We start from the raw sequence: 19,736 nt of genomic DNA on the forward strand, positions 1-19,736 counted from the left end.
CCCCCTGCTTGTTGATGTACCACATAACTGTGGTGTGTCTGTTTTTATTAGCAGGGGTCCAGGTGAGAGAAGGGATCTGAAAGCTGTCAGAGCATGCTGAACAGAAGCATCTCTTTTTGGTTGATGTGCAAATGAATTTGACTTGGGCTCCAGTGGCCCTGAATGCACTTGTCTCCCAGATGTGCCCCCCAGGCATGGTCTGGTGCATCTGTGGTTAGGGTCTAGGCGGTGTGGAGTTGTGTAAAATGAAGCCCCTTATTGTGGTTGCATGCTGCTGTCCACCAAAGAAACTCTGTCCTTAGACAAGATATGATAGGTATGGTGGTTTCCAGGTCCTGAGAATGTTGGCACCAGAGACTAAAGTACCACTGAAGTTTCCTCATATGCAGTCTGGCATATGGAATTAGTAGACTGCAAGAGGCCATGAACCATAGAGCCTGTAGGATTTTCCTTGCAGATAGCTGGGTTCTGGTGGCCATTTGAGTGAAGTAGCTGGTTAGGCTTGTTTTTCTGGAGTAAGAAATGCCATCTGGGAGGCTGTGTCCAAGCTTGCTCCCAGGAATATAATCTTTTGACTGGGTACTAGTTTTGATTTCTTTCCATTGATAGTGTACCCCAGGGAGGTTAGAAGGTTCTTTACAAATATCAGGTGCTGCATCAGCTTTTCCTGACTGCCTGAATCAGGCAATCGTCCAAGTAAGGGTATACTTGAATGTTTCGCTGTGTGCAATAGGCAACGGCTAGAGCCAGGCATTTTGTGAAGACTCTGGGAGCAGTGGATAAGCCAAAGGGAAATGCAGAGAACTGATAATGCATAGATCCTGCCCTAAAATGTAGATATTTCCTGCATGATTCCCTGATAGGGATGTGCAGATAGGCTTCTTTTAGGTCTAGGGTGATTAGCCAGGCCTCTTTGGACAGCATAGGAAGCAGCTGCTGAAGGGTAAGCATTTTGAATTTTGGTACCACCAGGAAGGTGTTTAGAATGGAAAGAAAGGATTTACTCATGAGGCATTAGGATAGTTCTGCTCAACCTGTCCGCAATCACATTGGAGCTCCCTGTCTCTTCTCTACAATACCACAGATCAAAAACTTTTTTTTAGGAAGACGAGCTTCTTTGCACCCCCCCCCCACATATGCCCCCACACCTTATACATACGAACTTCAGAGTTGTACAACATTGGGGGAAAGAGAAACTCCCCAAAACTAGGCACTGGGGTCTCGAGCACAACTGTTTTTGCCCCAGTAAGTGGAAGCAAGTGATTTCTGAGGAACCATAGATCAAGGAATTATGGGACAGCCTATTGCAAACTATTTTTGTACTTGTTTCACAGGCATTTTTCTTATTCTGCCATAAGCTAGTGATAAAGAATTGTAAAGGTCTCACCCCCATAGAACAATCTGACCTTCCAAATTTGAAAAGCTGCAGTGATGTGTAACCACCTGATGTTCTTATTCTGCCATGAGCTAGTGATAAAGAATTGTAAAGGTCTCACCCCCATAGAACAATCTGACCTTTCCAAAGTTGAAAAGCTGCAGTGGCATGTAACAATCTGATGATGGCAATACAGAAATCTGTTTACTGACTTGTTCACAGACTTATGCTTCTGTATTAGTCAACAAGGAAAAGGAAGCCGCAGTGGTGCAGCGGTAGCATTGTCACCTCACAGCAAGAGGTTTTCAAGTTCGATTCTCGGCTGGAGCGTCTTCTGTGTGGAGTCTGCATGTCCTCCCCGCGGTCGAGTGGCGTTCGAAAGACATGTGTGAATGGGCGTGCCTTCGTTGAAGGCTGGGCATCGGGCTGGCACCTCGGCACTGTAAAAATCTACTGCCAATCATTAGCGGACTGGAGTTCTGCTGTGGCGACCCCTAACCGGGAAAAGCTGAAAGAAGAACAATTAGTCAACAAGGAAATACAGCGGTGGCCACTAAGAAGAGTTGTTAAAAATTCCACAAACAGAAAATGGGGCACTGTAGGAAGAGAGGAGGAAGTGAATAACACAGCAAAAGAAAGCACCCACTCTAACCTAGGAGTCAAATTATATACAACACCAATCTAGTATAAAAACTCTGGCAGGTATAATTTGACCCAAGTGGTAAATCTAAAGATATGGTACACACAAGTGAAACACTGCCTGAATACAACTTTATACTAAAACAGAAGTAAACCACACATAGTACCATAAAAAAAAATAAAAGATATAAATGTAAAAAGTGTATCATCATCAGCTAAACCAACTTAAGAAAATGATGTGGGGGGGCATTGCTGCTTACATACATTTTTTCACTTCTTGGGAATTGCCCCCCTAATCATAACATTTGTGTATATTCTTAAAGTGCAGCAAGTGTATCATACGCTACATCAGCTTAACAGTTACAGGCAAAAAAGCACTACTGCTTGCATATGTATCTTTGACCTCTTACAGATGCCAACAAATGATTACTCCTGCAAATATTTTTGAGACTACATTACCTGGAAGGCAATGTACATGTTTATGAAGCACTATGCTACTGATATGAAAGTCTGCTCATCTGGATTCATTCACTTCCACAACTTAGTTGTGGTACTGTATAGTGTTAGCACCTGCTGACAATCTGGACTGTGCAGTAGCAAACAGTTCAACAGAAAAGGCCCTTAAATGACCCCTTTAAAATTATAGACACAAATTCCATACTGTTACAAAGCAATAACCCTGCATAGCTATCAATTAGTTAAAACAGGAAGAAAAATTATTTTACATTAAAATGTACTACAAAATATATACTTACCATAAGTAAACTGTTAAACATAAAATTAAAACTACAAAAAGTACAGATGTCCATTTTATAAATTAAATAAGTCACTTATCATGCTACAGATATTATTGCATACCCAGGGATTTGTAAGGCACTCACCCTTTGGGCTCAAACCTAACAACACTTCTGAGTGTGTGGCAATATGTGCAACATGTATTATGTACATTTCTTCATGCCTTACTGTATACATAATCCACCACGCCGAACACGGTTCAGTATGTTACTTTGGCTAAGAACTGGATATAGTTTGCTGACCAGACATGATTATTTTCTGGACAAGAATTTTGTGTGAATATGCTTTCTTAGTAATACAATCAAATTAGATTTTTGAATGATGAATTTTTACCATATTATTCTACAAAAAAGGTATTGTTTGCTTACCTGATGTCAGCTTCTGCATTACTACGCACTCTGTTTTCTTCTACTTCACCATTCAACACCCCTTCCTGAACTACAACATTTGAAGCAACATCTAATCGCTTTTTAGTTTTTTTCTTTGATTTGGTTTTTACTTTATCTCCTGCTTCTTCAATCACTTGCTGTTGATATGCTTGAATGAGTTGCTGTTCTTCATCTTCATCCTCATAAGCTTTGCTCATCTGTTCTTTCAGTGCATGTTTTTGCTTCTTTCTTCCACTGATGTGATGGAATATTTCATTATCTACTCCTCTGGCTTGTCCAGTGTCCATTTCTTCAGATATGTACTCAGCCTTGAATTGCTCATCCTTAAGTTGATCCTCAACAGGCTCATTCTTCTTCTTTCTTTGGCCTCTGCCTTCCACTAAATGGCTGTCACTGTTTATTTTTCTGGATCCCACAGTTTTGTCTCTCTCTCCACTTTTTGGAAATTGTGGGCTCTTATCTGGATCATATGTGCCAGTGAGAACAGTCTCATACTCATTTTCTTTGGCAAGATCAAATTTGTTCTTAAATGTTTCAAGCTAAAAAGTTGAACAAAAATACAAATTATATATCCTTCTATAAATCTGGATCTTGTATTTTATTTTTTATTTATTTTCACAGAGTTCAACAATTACAGCAAAGAAAAGCATGCCTGACCATATCTGCAAGCTGATAATACCACCCACATCTATCCTATAAACCTGGCCTACCAAACTGTCTTATTTTATTATCAAATGCTTGTATGGAAAGAACATTCTCAATGAATAGTTTATGGCATTCATTGCCTACACAAGTTAAATAGGTGCATTCTTCTTAACTTTCCCAGTACTTAAGTTGTTTTCCAAAATACACATTCCTACCTCCCCATTCCACTACAAAACTAAAGAAAGGAAACAACTTAACTTGGAATACCAAAACCCTTAGTTGCAAAAAAAAGTGCTCTTCCATATGAAACATTAATTTCCTTACCTATACTAAAAAGAAATTATGTACTCACCATAACGTTCCATCTGAGTAGTTGGACTTCATCAACCTGTGGGTATTTGGATCTGATCGGATCCAAGACGGCAACTTCACCAGCATCTGCTCCGAGCTCGAAGCTCCTCCCGTTACCCATAATACCGCTCCATCTCCTTCCTTCCCTCAGATCGAGTTTGCTGCACCATAAACATAAACCTGACCCGATAGCCCTGACTAATAAAAAGCACAGGAGAGCCACCAAGGTGCTATCCCCTGTCTACCAAAGTAGAAACACCATGAGCAGGTCTGGGGGAAGAAGGGAGGGACAGTTGATGACAAATGAAGTTCAACTACTCAGATGTAACATTATGGTGAGTATATAACGTCTTTACCTGAAGCAGTTGACTTCATTTGACCATCAACCTGGAGGACAGAGTCCCCAGCTACCAAACACTTGGGTGGCCCTATATTTCAGAGCACTATGGAGCCAAAGATGCTCTCCCTCTAGATATCATGTCTAGTTTGTAGTGAGAAATGAAAGTGTGAGATGAGGACCAGGTAGCCGCTGAACAAATATCGTCCAAAGACATCCTGGATCAAAAGGCCGTCGACGTAGCCATGGACCTGGTAGAATGGGCTCTGATTTGTCCTGGAGGTGACATACCCCTGTCTTTATAAACCTGAAAGATGCAAGAAGATATCCATCTGGCAATGGTTACTTTAGAGATTGGTTTGCCCAGAAAGGGTGTAGAAAAGGACACAAACAGTTGGTCAGATCTGCGAAAGGCCTTAGTCCTATATAAACAGAAACATAGCTGTCTATGTACGTCTAACAAATGCACTTTATATTCACCCCTGTTCTGAAAATTTGGGAAGAAAACAGGTAAATTGATCGTCTGATTGATATTAGCTTCAGAGCCCACTTTAGGAAGAAAGGAAGGATTAGGATGAAGTGAGACCCTGTCCTTATGGAAAATCAGATATGGAGGTTTGACAGATAATGCCTGGAGCTCTGACACCCTCATAGCCAAGGTGATAGCCACTAGAAAGGCTGTCTACCAAGATAAAAATTTCAGATCCACAGAGGCAGCCGGCTCAAAAGGTGGAGCAACCAAAGCTTGTAAAACTAGGGTAAGATCCCAGGGGGGGTGGGATCTTTAACCGGAGGTCTTAAAAGAAATGGTTTGCAAAGTCTGGAAGAGTTAATGAAGCCATGTTCTCACCTATATGAAAATTGGACATGGCAGCCAGTTGAACTTTCACTGTAGATGAGCTAGCGCCCTGCTGGAAAATGTATGCCAAAAACTCAAGAACCGCAGGGACAGGTGCTGTGAAAGGGTCCAAATCTCTTTGAGAAGCCCAGATAGAAAAACACTTCCATTTGCTACGGTATAGTTTTCAGGTGGACAATTTATGAGTTGCCACCAGAAAAGTCTTGACCGGAGAAGACAGACCGGGAGACCTAGCAATCAAGGGAACTGGAGCAGCCAAGCAGTAAGCTTTAGACTGACCAAGTTTGGGTGAAGGACCCTTGAGGGGTGGAAGACGAGATCCAGTATCGGATCCAAGATCCATGGAAGAACTATCAGATGAGACCAGAGGAAGGGAAACCAGACTTGACAAGGCCAGAATGGGGCAATGAGGATTACCTTGTTCTCCAACGTGCGAGTCTTCTGGAGGAATTTTGGTATGAGAGGTAAAGTACAGTTATATACACTTACCATAAATGTAGATGTTTGAATGTATTCACTGCTGCAGTCATCACATTTGGATTATCTGCTTGCAGTAGCCCTCAGTCAGCCTGATTAACAAAGTCTTGGGTCCTACATTGGTTGCTGTCTCCTCTTCCGTGATGTCAGGTTGTCAGGGGTATAAAACATGCAGCTGACGTCATTACATCAGTTTTTCTTGCCCCAGATGTCAAGTGCCCCCCAAATGGGAAGCAAGTAAATCTATAAATATACAAGTTTATACCTCCAACAAAAAAGCAAACACACCAAAAAGCTTTTAAGCATTGTAAAGGAGAGAAGAGGTATAGCCAAAAGAAGTCAGGGGGCTGGAGGGAGGGTAAACAGGACTGCAACAGTGAAAACACTCGAACATCTACATTTATGGTAAGTGTACACAACTGTACTATGTTCTTCATGTTTCACTGTTGCAGTCATCACATTTGGGTAGATTCCCAAAGCTAAAAATGGGAGGAGAAATTTAGATAGCATTAGGACCAGCTATAAGGCCCTGCAAGACTGCAGTGGCAAAGCCAGCTCTGGATTTAGAGAAAATTGGCAAATGGTAATGCTTGGTGAAAGTATGTACAGAATTCCAGGTAGCAGCTTCTAGGTTGTCCCTGGTAGGTACGCCTCAGAGAAAGGCTGTAGAGGTAGATGCAGCCCTGGTTGAGTGAGGTCTGATCCCCTGTGGAATAAGTTTTCCATGGTGTTTATAGCAGAAATGAATGCAATGGCCTATCCATTTGGAGATGGTTTGCTTTGAAATAGCCTTCCCCTCTGTCCCTGCAGCAAATGTCACCAGCAGTTGTTCAGATTTCCTTTGAGGTTTCGTCCTGTCCAAGTAGAATCTAAGTTGTCTGTGCACATTTAAGGAGTGCAGTATCTGTTCCCCTTTGTTCTGTGGATTAGGAAAAAAAGTTTGGCAAAGGAATGGACTGATTAAGGGCCACACTGGATACCACCTTTGGCATGAAAGAGGGATTGGTCCTGAGGGACACCCTGTCCGCATGTAAAATGATGAAAGGCTCCACTGCCATAAGGGCCTGTAATTCAGATACCCTTCTTGCTGAAGTGATTGCAAAAGGAAAGCTGTTTTCCAAGAAAGGAATTTTAAATCTGCAGTAGCAGCTGGCTCGAAAGGAGGAAGGGCGAGTTTCTCCAATACAAAGTTAAGGTCCCAGGCTGGAGTTGGAGCTCTTCTGGGTGGTCTTAAATTTTTGGCCCCTCTGAGGAACTGTTTGAGCAGTGGATGAGAGAAGAGGGGAAGTTCTGTGTTATAATGAGCTGAAATGGCTGAGGCATGATTTTTTATTGAGGAAAAAGGCAGGCCCTTGTGCAGCATCTCAGTTAAGTATTGTAAAATCTGAGGTAAATTGGGCACTGCTGTGCTCATCCCTTAATAATGGTTCCAGGCACAGAATCTTTTCCATTTTTCAGCATAAGATTTTCTAGTACTAGGCCTCCTTGCCTCTAAAATGATATTCATCACTGGTTTACTGAGGGATGGTAAAGGAGAGATTAGGTAATTAGCCAGGCTGCTAGGTTCAGTGTTTGAAGCTGAGGGTGCAGAATCTGGTTCTCCTGCTGAGACAGCAAGGTAGGAGTCTGAGGCATGTGCTATGGGGCCCAAAGTGACACACTGTACAGGAGGGGGTGCCAGTGTTGGCGTGGCCAGTCTGGTGCAATCAAAATCGTCCTTGGTTTCTCTTAGCTGATCTTCAGTAGTACTTTGGAGAGCAGAGGCGAGGAGGAAGGGTATAAACTGTTAGGTTTTTCCAGCTGAAGGGCAGAGCATCCACTTTCCAAGCTTGTCTGTTGGGAGTCCTTGTGCAAAGTTTTTCCCGTTGATAGTTTTGGGGGGAGGCAAACAGGTCTAAATCTGGGCTCCCCCATTTGCTTGTCAACATGTTGAAAATCCTTGGTTCCAGTTTCCACTCGTGTGGGTCCATGAGATTTTTCTTAGTCCGTCTGCCAGTGTATTTAGTTTTCCTAGCAGTAATTGAGCTTGCAGATGCACTTGGTAGCTCAAGGCTGTGTTCCACAATGCCATGGCTAGTCTGTAGAGGGAGTAAGAATGTGTACCCCCTGCTTGTTTATGTACCACATAACAGTGGTGTTGTCCGTCTTTACCATTAATTGTCCTAGAAGAATGTGGTCCTGGAAGGCTGTCAGAGCATTCTGTACAGCTAACATTTCTTTTAGATTAATGTGAAGGTGCATTTGACTTGGGTTCCATTTGCTCTGAATGCACTTCCCTGCCAGGTTCGCCCCCCCCCCCCCCATGCATAGTCTGATGCGTCTGTTGTTAGGGTTTGGGCGGCAGGGGGTAGTGTGAATGGTAGTTCCTTGTTTTAGTGGCAGGCCTCTGCCCACCAAAGGAACTCTAGGAGTAGGCAAGGTATGATGGGAATCATTGCTTCTAGATCCTGAGAATGTTGACACTATAGGCTTTTTAGATACCATTGTAGTTTCCTCATATGCAGTCTTGCATATAGAATTAGAAGAATGCAGGAGGCCATGAACCCCAAGGCTTGCAGTATTTGTCTTGCAGATAGCAGGGTTTTTTTTGTGGCCACTTGTTTGAAGTAGGTTGTCAAGTGAATTTGTTTCTCTGGCATGAGGAAAGCCATCTGGGAAGTTGTACTCAAGCTTGCTCCCAGGACTATAATTTGTTGGCAGGGTACCAGGTGTGATTTATTTTCAAATATGGTGTACCCCAGACAAGTTATCACCCTTTGTACAAAAGCCAGATGATTCAAAAGTATGTCCTGGTTTTCTGCCTAAATTAGACAATAGTCCAGGTATGGGTATATTTGAATATTTCTTTGCCTGCAAAATGCAATGACTGGAGCTAGGCACTTTGTGAATACCCTGGGCGCAGTAGATAAGCCAAAGGGCAGTGCAGAGAACTGATAGTGCGTGTAGCCTGCTTTGAAGCGTAGGTATCTTCTGCAAGATTCCCTGATTGGGATGTGCAGGTATGCTTCCTTTAAATCTAGTGTTGCCAACCAGGCATCTTTGCCTAGCATAGGAAGCAATTGGTGAAGAGTCAGCATCTTGAATTTTGGAATCACTAAAAAGGTGTTTAGAGTAGACAGGTCCAGGATCGGACGCCATGAATTGTCTTTTCTGGGTACCAGGAAAAGTCTCGAGTAGAAACCTTGTCCCTTTTCCTCTTCTGGTACCAACTGAAGACTAAGCTTAAGACAGACAGTACTTGCTTTTGGGCCTCTGCCCACTGATTTGGAGGTAGAGCCGGCCAATAGCTTGGAGTTGGTAATGTGTGGAAGTGAAATCTGTATCCTTGGGGCACTATAGTAAAAACCCATTTGTCCTGGGTAATGAGTCCCCAGTTCTTTGCATGAAGTGCAATCTTTCCCCCAAAAGGGGCAGTCAGTTGAGAAGTGCTTGGAAGTTTTAAAAAGAAGTCATAGAGACAGTTTACCGTAGGGGGGAGTTTTATTACTCCCAGGTTTGGAAGTGGAGGCCCCCACTGCTTAGTCCTGTGCGTACCCTGGGACTGAAGCCTGGATGCTCTGCTGGATCTGGGTTTGGACTGAGAAGGTCTGGAAGAGGCAGGAAAGGACCACTTCTTAGAAGGCCAATGTCTACTAAATCTCGGAGGTTGTACTTGTAAAAAAATCTTTAACAGTTGCATAGATTTAGCTTTCTCCTCCATCTTTTTAAGAAATTCTTCTGCCTTGTTGCCAAACAGGCAGTCCTGATTTAAGGGAGTATCCAGTAATTTCGCTTTAACATAATCTGGCAAGGATTGCACCTTTAGCCAAACATGCCTTCTAAGTACAGACCCAGTTACAGCAGCCCTGCAAGATGCCTCTAGTGAATCAAAACCACATTGCAATGTATGCTTACCAACTTGTTCAGCAGAATACATTAAATCCTGTAAAGCCTTATTTTCAGCACAATCAGGAATCAACATCATTTTCTGTTTAAGCAATCTAATAATACGCTGCTCATACTTTAACAAATGAAACTGGCAATTCAAGGCCCTAATGGCCAAGTTTGCATACGTGTATAACTTCTTACCCCATCTATCCAGCGCCTTGGAGTCTCTATCAGAGGAGGTAGGATTTTTGGCAGTAGAAGCTTTAATGCCCTTGGGTCTCTGTGAAATGGTTTCAGGATCTGCAGCAGGATTTTTGAAAAGGAACTTGTGAGAGTCAGGAACCCTGTAATATCTATCAGGTTTTCTGGGAGCAGGAGGTAAAGAGTCAGGGGCCATTTTAGATTCCGAAAAGGCATCAACAATGTCCAGTATAGGAGGTATAGCTAAAGGCCTGTGCTGGGGCAGGAGTATGAAATCCCTAAGCCTCTTTTTAGAATAAGAGAAATCCTGACTTTCCCAACGAAAATGCTCCCTGAGAGTATGCAAGGTTTCACCCAAAAGAGAAATCCAATGGGGGAGAAGCAGAGGGAATAGAGTCCTCAAAATCAGAATCCTCATACATAGATAAGGGTAAATTCTGGTCATCAGAGGAAACAGAAATTTCAGAATCCTGGTCAGAAGTATCATAAGCAAACTCAGTCCTAGGTCTCTTAGGGGGGGGGAAGGCTGGCTTCCCCTGATTAAAGTAATAAGGTCTTCAGTCATTCTTCTCATTTGTTTTTTAGGCATAGAGGCCTGACCATGCAGTTTGGGCGTCAGTTTTCTAGGCATGGTTCGAGTTTTAGGCCTTGAAGAAGAAGATAGCGTCAGTTTAATATGCAAGTCAGTAAGCCTGAACACACCCTCAGAAGCCGGTGCCTGCACAGCGGCTCTGGACCCATCCAAGGTAGAGACATCCGCAGGTTCCACAGTTGAAGCATCTTGCGGCATACCAGACTCCGAATGGGTCTCAGTAGAGGCCTGTAAATCTGAAGTAGCAGGTATCAGGGGCTGCAAAAGCGTCTCACTGAGTACCGTGTGCCTCGGTGGCCTGTCTCAGTCTTTGTCTTTATGTTTTTTTGGAATGTCGGTAGTCGGATGGCTTACCGAAGACATATCGGGATAATTAAACCGAGCACCAAAATATTTAGAAGCAAAAAAATATACTGACGACGGATAGTTCGTGTTTTAAATAAGGCACAAAACCGACAGTGAGGTACGTCGAGGTCAGGGCCTAGGCAAGGAATACAGTACGAATGAAAATCTTTATGAGGTATTTGCTTTCCACAAGAAATGCAATTATTTACTTTTACTGACATCAGTTTAGAGCAAGAAAAAGTTTTCCCAATGGGGTACTTAGCTTTTAGGTGAAGGCTTTGGTTCTAAAACTCGAAAACAAAAATTTCAGGAGTCGGTCGACCGTCACTTGCGAACTGCTTCTGCTTCAGGCACTGCAAGGCAAGAAAGACTGCTGTAATGACGTCGGCTGCATGTTTTATACCCCTAACAACCTGACATCACGGAAGAGGAGACAGCAACCGACGTAGGACCCAAGACTTTATTAATCAGGCTGACTGAGTGCTACTGCAAGCAGATAACCCAAATGTGATGACTGCAACAGAGAAACACGAAGAACATCAGAGGATAAGCATAGAGAAGACCTGGAGGCCAAGCATGGACCAGAGTGTCCCTGAGGGATTCCCCCTGTGGGTGGAATCAGAGCGAAGAACTAGTTGCACTTCGCATTGGAGGGAGATGTGAGGAGATCAACACAGCAAGGCCAACCCCACTTGAAGAAGATCTTCTCCGCTACAGAAGGATTCAGAGACCACTCGTAAGGCATCAGAATAGTCCTGCTCAGTTTGTCTGTCAGTATGTTGGATCGACCCGGAATGTGCGTTGCTACCAGAAATCGGCTGGTGGAGATCACCCATTCCCACACTCTCATAGCCTTGTGACGAAGAGGGTAAGATCTGGTTCCTCCCTGTTTGTTGATGTACCAGGCCACTGACATGTTGTTTGTCTGAATTGCAATGGTTTCCCAGAGGAAGAAAGGTATGAAGGGCCTGCAACGACAAAAGGAACACTCTTATCTCTAGAACACTGATATGCAAATAGGTCTTGTTTGGGGGCCACATGCCTTGAACTATCCTGCCTGAGCAATGCCCCCCTACCCTAGTTGGGAGGCGTCCGTGGTCACCGTGGCTTGGGGAGGGGCATGAATAAATGTCCGTCCCTCGACTAGTTCTGAGGAGCGTATCCACCAGAGGAGGGACTTCCTGCAAGCGTTGCTTATATGAACTGGATGCGTCAACAGCAGATCTAATAATGACCACTGGACTGCCAGTGTCCACTGCAGTACCCACCTATGCAGACAAGCACAGGGAAGAAGAGTAATGGTGGCTGCCATGGAACCTACGGCTCATAAAACCGCCTCAGCTGAAGGAAGTTAGGACTGAAAAACCATGGACACATGGAGTTTTAGGCTTCAAACTCTCTCTGGAGTTAGAAACACTATGGTTTGCAATGTATCTATCCTTGCTACAGCTTTGAACTCTCGCTGGAGTCAGAAAAACTTTGGTTTGCAATGTATCTATCCTTGCTCCAATGTAGTCCAAAACCTGGACTGGATCCAGAGAAGACTTGGATGTGTTGATTGTGATTGCCAGAAAGTCTGACAGTTTCAGGAAATAGTCCCTGGCCTGACACAGTAGATGCCTGGTGGGAGCAGCAAGGAGCCAATCGTCCAGGTATGGAAAGACTTGTATTCTCTGGAGCCTCAGGTGAGCCGCTACTACTGCCATGACCTTGGTGAACACCTTGGGGGCTGTAGTGAGAGCGAAGGGTAGGGCTCGAAACTGATAATGATTGGCCCCTAGCCAAAAGCGGAGTAACCTCCTGGAGCATCTGTGCGTCTTTATATGGTAGTATGCGTCCTGGAGGTCTATGGAGCACATCCAGTCATTCTCCTGCAAGTAAGGCAGGATGGATTGTAATGTGACCATCTGGAACCTTTCTTTGGCAACCGACAGGATCAGGGTGGAAAGATCCGAAATTGGTCTTAGGTCCCCCATCTTTTTGACACCAAAAAGAACCTGGAATAAACACCCAATCCAGAATGCTCTCGGGGGATAGACTGGATGACTCGTTTTCTTAGCAGCTTGTCTATTTCTAGTACTGCCACCTCCCTTTGTGCGGGTGCAACGTCTGGGAGGTGTTTCGGAAGAATGGGAGGAACATCAAAGGGGATGGTATAACCTCTGAGTATGATGTGAAGCACCCAACAGTCTGTTGATACGGACTCCCATGCCACCAGGTGCAACAAAAGACGACCCCCGACTGCCTCCAGAGAAGTCGGGCAACTCCTCAAGGCTGCTGTGCGGGGCTGTCCAAGAATGGTTCTCGAGACCCGAAATTTCTCGGACCTCCTCTGCCTCTGGGCTGGCATCTGTCTGGTCCCTCTCTGCCTCTAGGGGAAGATGAGTCCTGAGTGTCCTGGGAATACTGAGACTTCCAGAACCACATCTTCTTTTGCCCCTGCTGAATCCTGGAAAAGGATCTTTGTGGGTTCGAGAAGTGGATACCGATGGCAGACAGTGTCTTCCCGTCCTTTTCACTCTGAACCAACATCTCACGAACAGTCTTCCCAAACAAGGAAGAACCATCATAAGGGGCATTCATGAACGATGCCTTTTAAGGGTTCTGTGAATTGACATAGCCTAAGCCAGGCTTGACGCTTCATGGCAATGCCAGACCCGCTGCCCTTGCTGCTCCCTTGGTGGCATGCGAAAGGAGATGCATGGACGTATTAGAAACCACTTTGAGAGTGGCCATTCGCGTGGAGAATATATACGTATCCTCCTGCAACATGGACTTCAGGGGCGACTCAGTTAGCACCCTGACGAGGTCGCGCTGCAGTTGAGTGACATGGACCAAGTAATTCAATGGCAACACTCAGATCTGCTCTGAGTTACAGCACAATGGCACTAAATATACAGACCCAACTGATATTGCCAACATCCTGGCAGATAGGTTCAGTGCTAACTTTACCCCCCTCTCACCCCCTAAAGAGCCCATCTCTATACCGGAAGAATGCAAAGTTCCCATAATCACGGCTGCACAGGTAAAAACTACACTCTCCAAAGCCAAGAACACAACATCCATGGGACCAGACAACATCCCAGGCTGCGTTCTACATGAACTACAGAACGAACTGGCACCCCACCTAAGTACCATGTTCAATCATAGCCTCACCTCAGGCTTTGTGCCTGCTGAAAGGTGCACAGCGACGGTTATCCCACTTCACAAGGGGGAGCCACCATGGACCCCGGGAACTTCCGCCCCATTAGCCTGACGAGTCTGGTCTGCAAGACCATGGAACGTATCATCATGGAACTTATAAACAAAGACATTGGTAATCTCCAAACTCTGGACCCCACCCAGTTCGGGTTTGTAAAGGGCAGATCATGTCTCCAAAACCTGATAGACTTCTTTGAAGCAGTCACCAAAGCCACAGACAAGGGTAAGGTGGTTCATACAGCCTATCTACATCTTGCCAAGGCTTTCAACACCACCTCCCACTCTGGAATTATAGATAAACTCAATAAACTAGGTATAAATCCCTATGTCACAAGATGGGTAACCAATTGGCTCACTGACAGAACCCACACTGTGAAAGTAGCAGACTCCAAGTCCGACTTCAGACCAGTGACAAGTGGAGTACCACAGGGTTCAGTCCTGAGTCCTCTCCTGTTTGGTATCTACTTCTCTGAAGTCAGGCTAACACAGAAGGTCTTTGGCTAATGAATTTCGCAGATGACTGAAAACTAGGAGCCATAACCGAAACTCCTAATGATGTGGACATCCTACAAAAGGGCCTCACTGAGACAGATGCCTGGTGTCAAAGCCATGGCCTCAAGCTCAATGCCAAAAAGTGCATGGTCATCCCCTTTGGTAAAAACTCTGTACCCATGAACTACAACATAGGTGGTAGTATCCTCAACACCGAAAGGGTGATAAGAGATCTTGGGACACAGGTGGACAGTAGTCTCTCCTTTGATAATCACATCACCACAGTGGTAAGGAAATCCTTCTATGTGGCACACCTCATCACAAAAGGTTTCTCATCCAGAAAAGAAGAGGTCATTGTTCCCCTCTCCTCATCACTCATTAGACCCATTATAGAGTACAACGCCCCTTTTGGTATGTACCTCACAAGACATCTACAACAACTGGAAAGGCTGCAGAAATACCTCACAAAGAGGATTACTGGCCTCAAACAGATGCCCTAAGCAGACCGTCTCAAAAAAACTCCAGCTTTACTCCATCGCATATCACCTACTCAGAGGTGATCTCTGCCTAACATACAAAGCTATGTCAAACCAAGAGCTGTTGGACATGCTCCACTTAAGTAAATCACAATCCCTCCAAGCTACATGCTCTAGGGACCTAAACCTTGTCACCACAATAAACAGAACATGCCGGAGGGACAAATTCTTGTCCCAGAGACTTCCCATACTCTGGAATAAACTACCTATCTATATCAAACAAAGCTCCTCATTTGCACTCTTCAAGAAAAATCTTGATGATTGGATGGGAAATAGGATATTCACCCCAGGGATCACTTCTGTGGCTCTGCTTGACAGTGGCACAGGAAAATAATTTTCTTAGGTGGCAAAATAAGAAGTTATGTACCTACCATAACGTTCCATGTTAGTTGTCTTCTCTCGCCTTCTTTCTTGCTTGATGGGTTCGGAGCCGATCCCTCGGCTCCGACTCGGCACTTGCTAAGCTCGAGAGTTTCTTCTACCAGCTCGAGGCAGCCCCATATCCCATGATGCAAGGCGGTAAGTACCCAGATCTCGTTTGTTAACAAAGGGCAATAGCACCAAGCATAGAATACTTCCCAAAGGAAGAAGAAACTTACAGATGTAAAAAGGACCAGGTCTGAATGGTCTTTAGCATAATAGTTTCTTATACAAGGTCTGTCCAGGCCAGGGGGAAGGAGGGAGGGTCGCAAGAAAGAAGGCGAGAGAAGACAACTAACATGGAACGCTATGGTAGGTACATAACTTAATGTTAAGTTGTCAATCTCGCCTTCATTCTTGCTTGATGGGACCGCGTCCCTAGCACCTCTATCCTGGGTGGCTCAATGGAACAAACTCTTGAGGACTGTAGAGCCAAAACTGGCTCTGTCCCTGGAGGCCAAGTCCAATTTGTAATGGGAAACAAAAGTGTGAGGAGTGGCCCAAGTGGCGCTGCACAAATAGTGTCCAAAGGCAGTCTAGCTTGAAAAGCTGTAGAAGTAGCTAAACTCCTAGTTGAATGGGCTTTAGGTTTTGAGCACAGCTGTTTTCCCCTGATCGTATAAATTTCAGTGATGACCGAAGAAAGCCATCTGGACAAAGTCACTTTAGAAACAGGAAGGCCTTTTTATTATCCGCATAGGAAACAAAAAGTTGATCAGATTTTCTAAATTTTTTGTTCTGTCCAAATAATATCTAAGCTGACGGTGGACGCCAAGATAATGTAGCTTTTGTTCAGCTCTATCTGAATAGTTAGGAAAAAATACAGGAGATCAATGGATTGATTCAGATTGTTCTTTGAAGCGACCTTAGGTAAAAAGGATGGATTAGTTCTCAAAGATACTCTGTCTTTGTGAAAAATCAAAAGGGGGTCGAACCGAAGAGCATGAAGTTCAGACACCCTCCTGGCAGATGTAATAGCCACTAGGAATAAAGTTTTCCAAGAAAGATATTTCAGGGAACAAGAAACAGCTGGCTCAAGGGGAAGAATCAAGGATGTCAGCACTAAATTTAGATCCCACTGAGGAGGAGGATTCCTGATTGGAGGCTTTAGTAGGAAAATTCCTTTCAAGAAGGCCCTGCAGAGCCTATGGGACATAATATTATGATCTGCTATCCCGACATGAAAATTAGAAATAGCAGCCAATTGAACTCTGACTGTGGAAGAAGAGGACCCTGCATGAAAAATCTCTGCTAAGAAGTCCAGAACTGCCTGAACAGGGGCAGTAAAAGGATCAATATTTTGGGCCTTAGCCCAATAAGAGAAACGTTTCCATTTGCTTGTGTAAATCCTCCTGGTAGAGGATTTTAGTGAAGCTACTATGATGTCTCTAACTGGGTTAGAGATCAAAGGAAGCCTGGCTAAGGAAGGAAGTGGAGCAACCATGCTGTGAGGTTGAGAGAAGGGATTGACCGGTGCAGCTGACCGGATTGGTGAATCAGTAGATCTGGCACTGGGTCCAGATGCCACGGCTGCACCAAAAGGTGATGATGGAGGAACGGAACCAAACTTGACGAGGCCAGTAAGGGGCAATCAGAATCAAATTGGCTCTCAAATCGGTAGCTTTCTGGATCACCTGAGGGATCAGAGGAAATGGAGGGAAGGCATAAAGAAGTCCCTGGGGCCAATCCTGGGTCAGACCGTCTCTGGGGATGGCCTGATAGAGGGAAGAGGCTGAAGAAGTCTGGACATTTGCTGTTTTGGGGAGTAGCAAAAGATCGCAACATGGACGACCCCATTCCAGAAAAATCTCTTCCGCTATAGATTGCTTGAGAGACCACTCGTGAGGCATGAGGATAGCTCTGCTCAATCTGTCCGCTATAATGTTGGTTTTCCCAGGGATATGCGTTGCTACCAGAAACCGATGAGAGGAGATCGCCCATTGCCAAAGTCTGAGCGCTTCGACACAAGGGGTAGGACTTGGTTCTGCCCTGTTTGTTGATATACCAAACTACAGACATGTTGTCTGTGTGGACTGCAATTGTCCCTCACGGGAAGAAAGTCGTTGAGGGCTTGCAACGTTAAAAGCACTGCTCTCATCTCCAGGACATTTATGTGCAGATGGTACTCGAACGGTTGCCACGTCCCATGAACCATCCTGCCCTGATAATGACCCCCCCCACCCGATCAGGGAGGCATCCGTGGTGACAGTGGCTATCGGGACGGGGTACAAAGCACCTGCCTTGGTGAACCTGAGACGATGTGATCCACCAAGCAAGATGCTGTTTGCATGTCTGTGTCACCAGAATCTGGTGACGCATTGGGAGTTGCTGGTATGACCACTGTGTGAACAGCATCCACTGAAGGAGGCGCATGTAGAATCGAGCCAGGGAAGAAGAGTAATGGCCGCAGCCATGAGACCTAATACCTTTAGAACCATTCTGGCCTGTACTTTCTTGCTGGCCAGAATGATCCTGACATGAGTCTGAATGTCTGAAACTCTTTGTTCTGTAAGGGTAGCTGACATCCGAACAGTGTTTAAGTTTGCCTATGAAGGTAATAGACTGGCAGGGCGATAAGGATGACTTTTCGAAGTTGATTGAGATGCCTAAATGAGAACAAAGGTCTATTGTGTAATCCCTGGCTTGTATAAGCTGATGCCTGGTGGTGGCTGACAGGAGCCAGTCGTCGAGATACGGAAACACCTGGAATCCTTGACGCCTCAGGTGAGCCGTGACCACTGCCATGCATTTGGTGAACACTCTGGGGCTGTAGTGAGACCAAAGGGCAGGGCTCTGAACTGGAAGTGACTGGACCCCAGCCGAAAGCGGAGAAATCTCCTGGAGCGTCTGTGAATTTTGATGTGATAGTACGCATCCTGAAGATCTATTGAGCACATCCAGTTGTCCTTCTGTAAGAAGGGCAGAATTGACTGAAGAGTGACCATTCGAATCTTGTCTTCCTGACAGACTTGTTGAGTCTGCTGAGATCCAATATTGGTCTCCAGTCTCCCGTCTTTTGGGGACCAAAAGAACCTTGAGTAGATTCCGGCTCTGAATGGTCTATTGTAACTGGCTGAATGGCTCTTTTGCAGTAGTTTTGCGATTTCTAACTCTGCAATCTCCTTAGACCGGGTGGTACATCTGGAAGGGAACTTGAGGGAAGGGACTTTCCTCGAAAGGAATTATGTAACCCTTGGATATGATCGACTGTACCCATCTGTCTTGAGTGAGGGAATGCCAGGCTTCTGGGTACAGTGATAATCTTCCCGACTTCCCCAAGGAGGGACAGCCGGGCAACACCTCAGGGATGCTGAAAGGGCTTATCAGAGAGGCTCCCTGTTTCCCTGGTTCTTCGGACCCCTCTGCCTCTAGAGCGGCGTCTGTTGTTGTTACCCCTCTGCCTCTAGGGGTAAACTGACCACGTGAATCGGCGTGACTCCTTGGGATTTCTGGAACCACATCTTCCCACCCTTCTGTCCTTTGGGATAAGGCCTAGAAGGGGTGGAAAAACGGACTCCAACAGCAGAAAGAGTCTTGCCGTCCTGCTCACACCTGGTCAAGGTTTCCTTCACCTGAGGGCCAAACAAAGCTGACCCATCAAAGGGAGAATTTGTGAAGGACGCCTTAAAGGATCCATAAAATCACATAGCCGCATCCAGGCTTGGCGTCTAAGAGCCACACCTGTGCCTGCGGCTCTACTCGCTCCATCCGCAGCATAAGATATTAGCCGCATGGAGGAGTTAGCAATGGAATTGAGGGTTCCTAGCTGCGAAGCAATCTTTTCTTGAGCCCCTGCAGCTGTAGGATCCTGAACTACTTCTCCCAGCTCCTTCAGGATATCTCTCTGGAGTCTGGTGAAGTGACAAAGATAATTCAGCGAGCATAGCAAAGGTCGCTGAGGAAAACATCCGCTTGCCGTACCTATCCATGGTCCTAGAGTCCTTATTAGGAGGATGGACGGGCACGGAAGGATCTGCAAGTTCCTTTTGGTGGCCGCAGCCACCACCATGGCATCAGCGGGACACCCTTGGTAAGGAATTGTTTGTCACTCGGGGCAGTGATAAATTTTGAAGGCCTCCTAGGGACTGGCTCTACAGAGTCAGGAGCTGCCCATGCTAGTGCAATAACCTGCATAAGGGGGTCGAAGGTGGAGACACCCAGGAGGTGGAGGGCCGAGATCCAAACGCCTCTAGGTATACTGACTCATCCTCAGAG

At 45.3% G+C, this 19,736-nt stretch overlaps 1 protein-coding gene across 1 annotated transcript in view; it reads right to left on the bottom strand.

Moving 5' to 3' along the window:
• The window catches only part of AHI1 (Abelson helper integration site 1), a 2,471,520-nt gene that overhangs the window by 2,422,172 nt on the left and 29,612 nt on the right, over window positions 1–19,736 (bottom strand). Inside the window, exon 3 of the mRNA XM_044087109.1 lies at window positions 3,178–3,737. Coding sequence (XP_043943044.1) covers window positions 3,178–3,737 — 560 coding nt within the window. The remainder of the gene's footprint in view (window positions 1–3,177; window positions 3,738–19,736) is intronic.

This window comes from Protopterus annectens, chromosome 1.part1, assembly GCF_019279795.1.
Source record: "Protopterus annectens isolate FY-2018-M chromosome 1.part1, PAN1.0, whole genome shotgun sequence".
NCBI classification, from domain to species: domain Eukaryota; kingdom Metazoa; phylum Chordata; order Ceratodontiformes; family Protopteridae; genus Protopterus; species Protopterus annectens.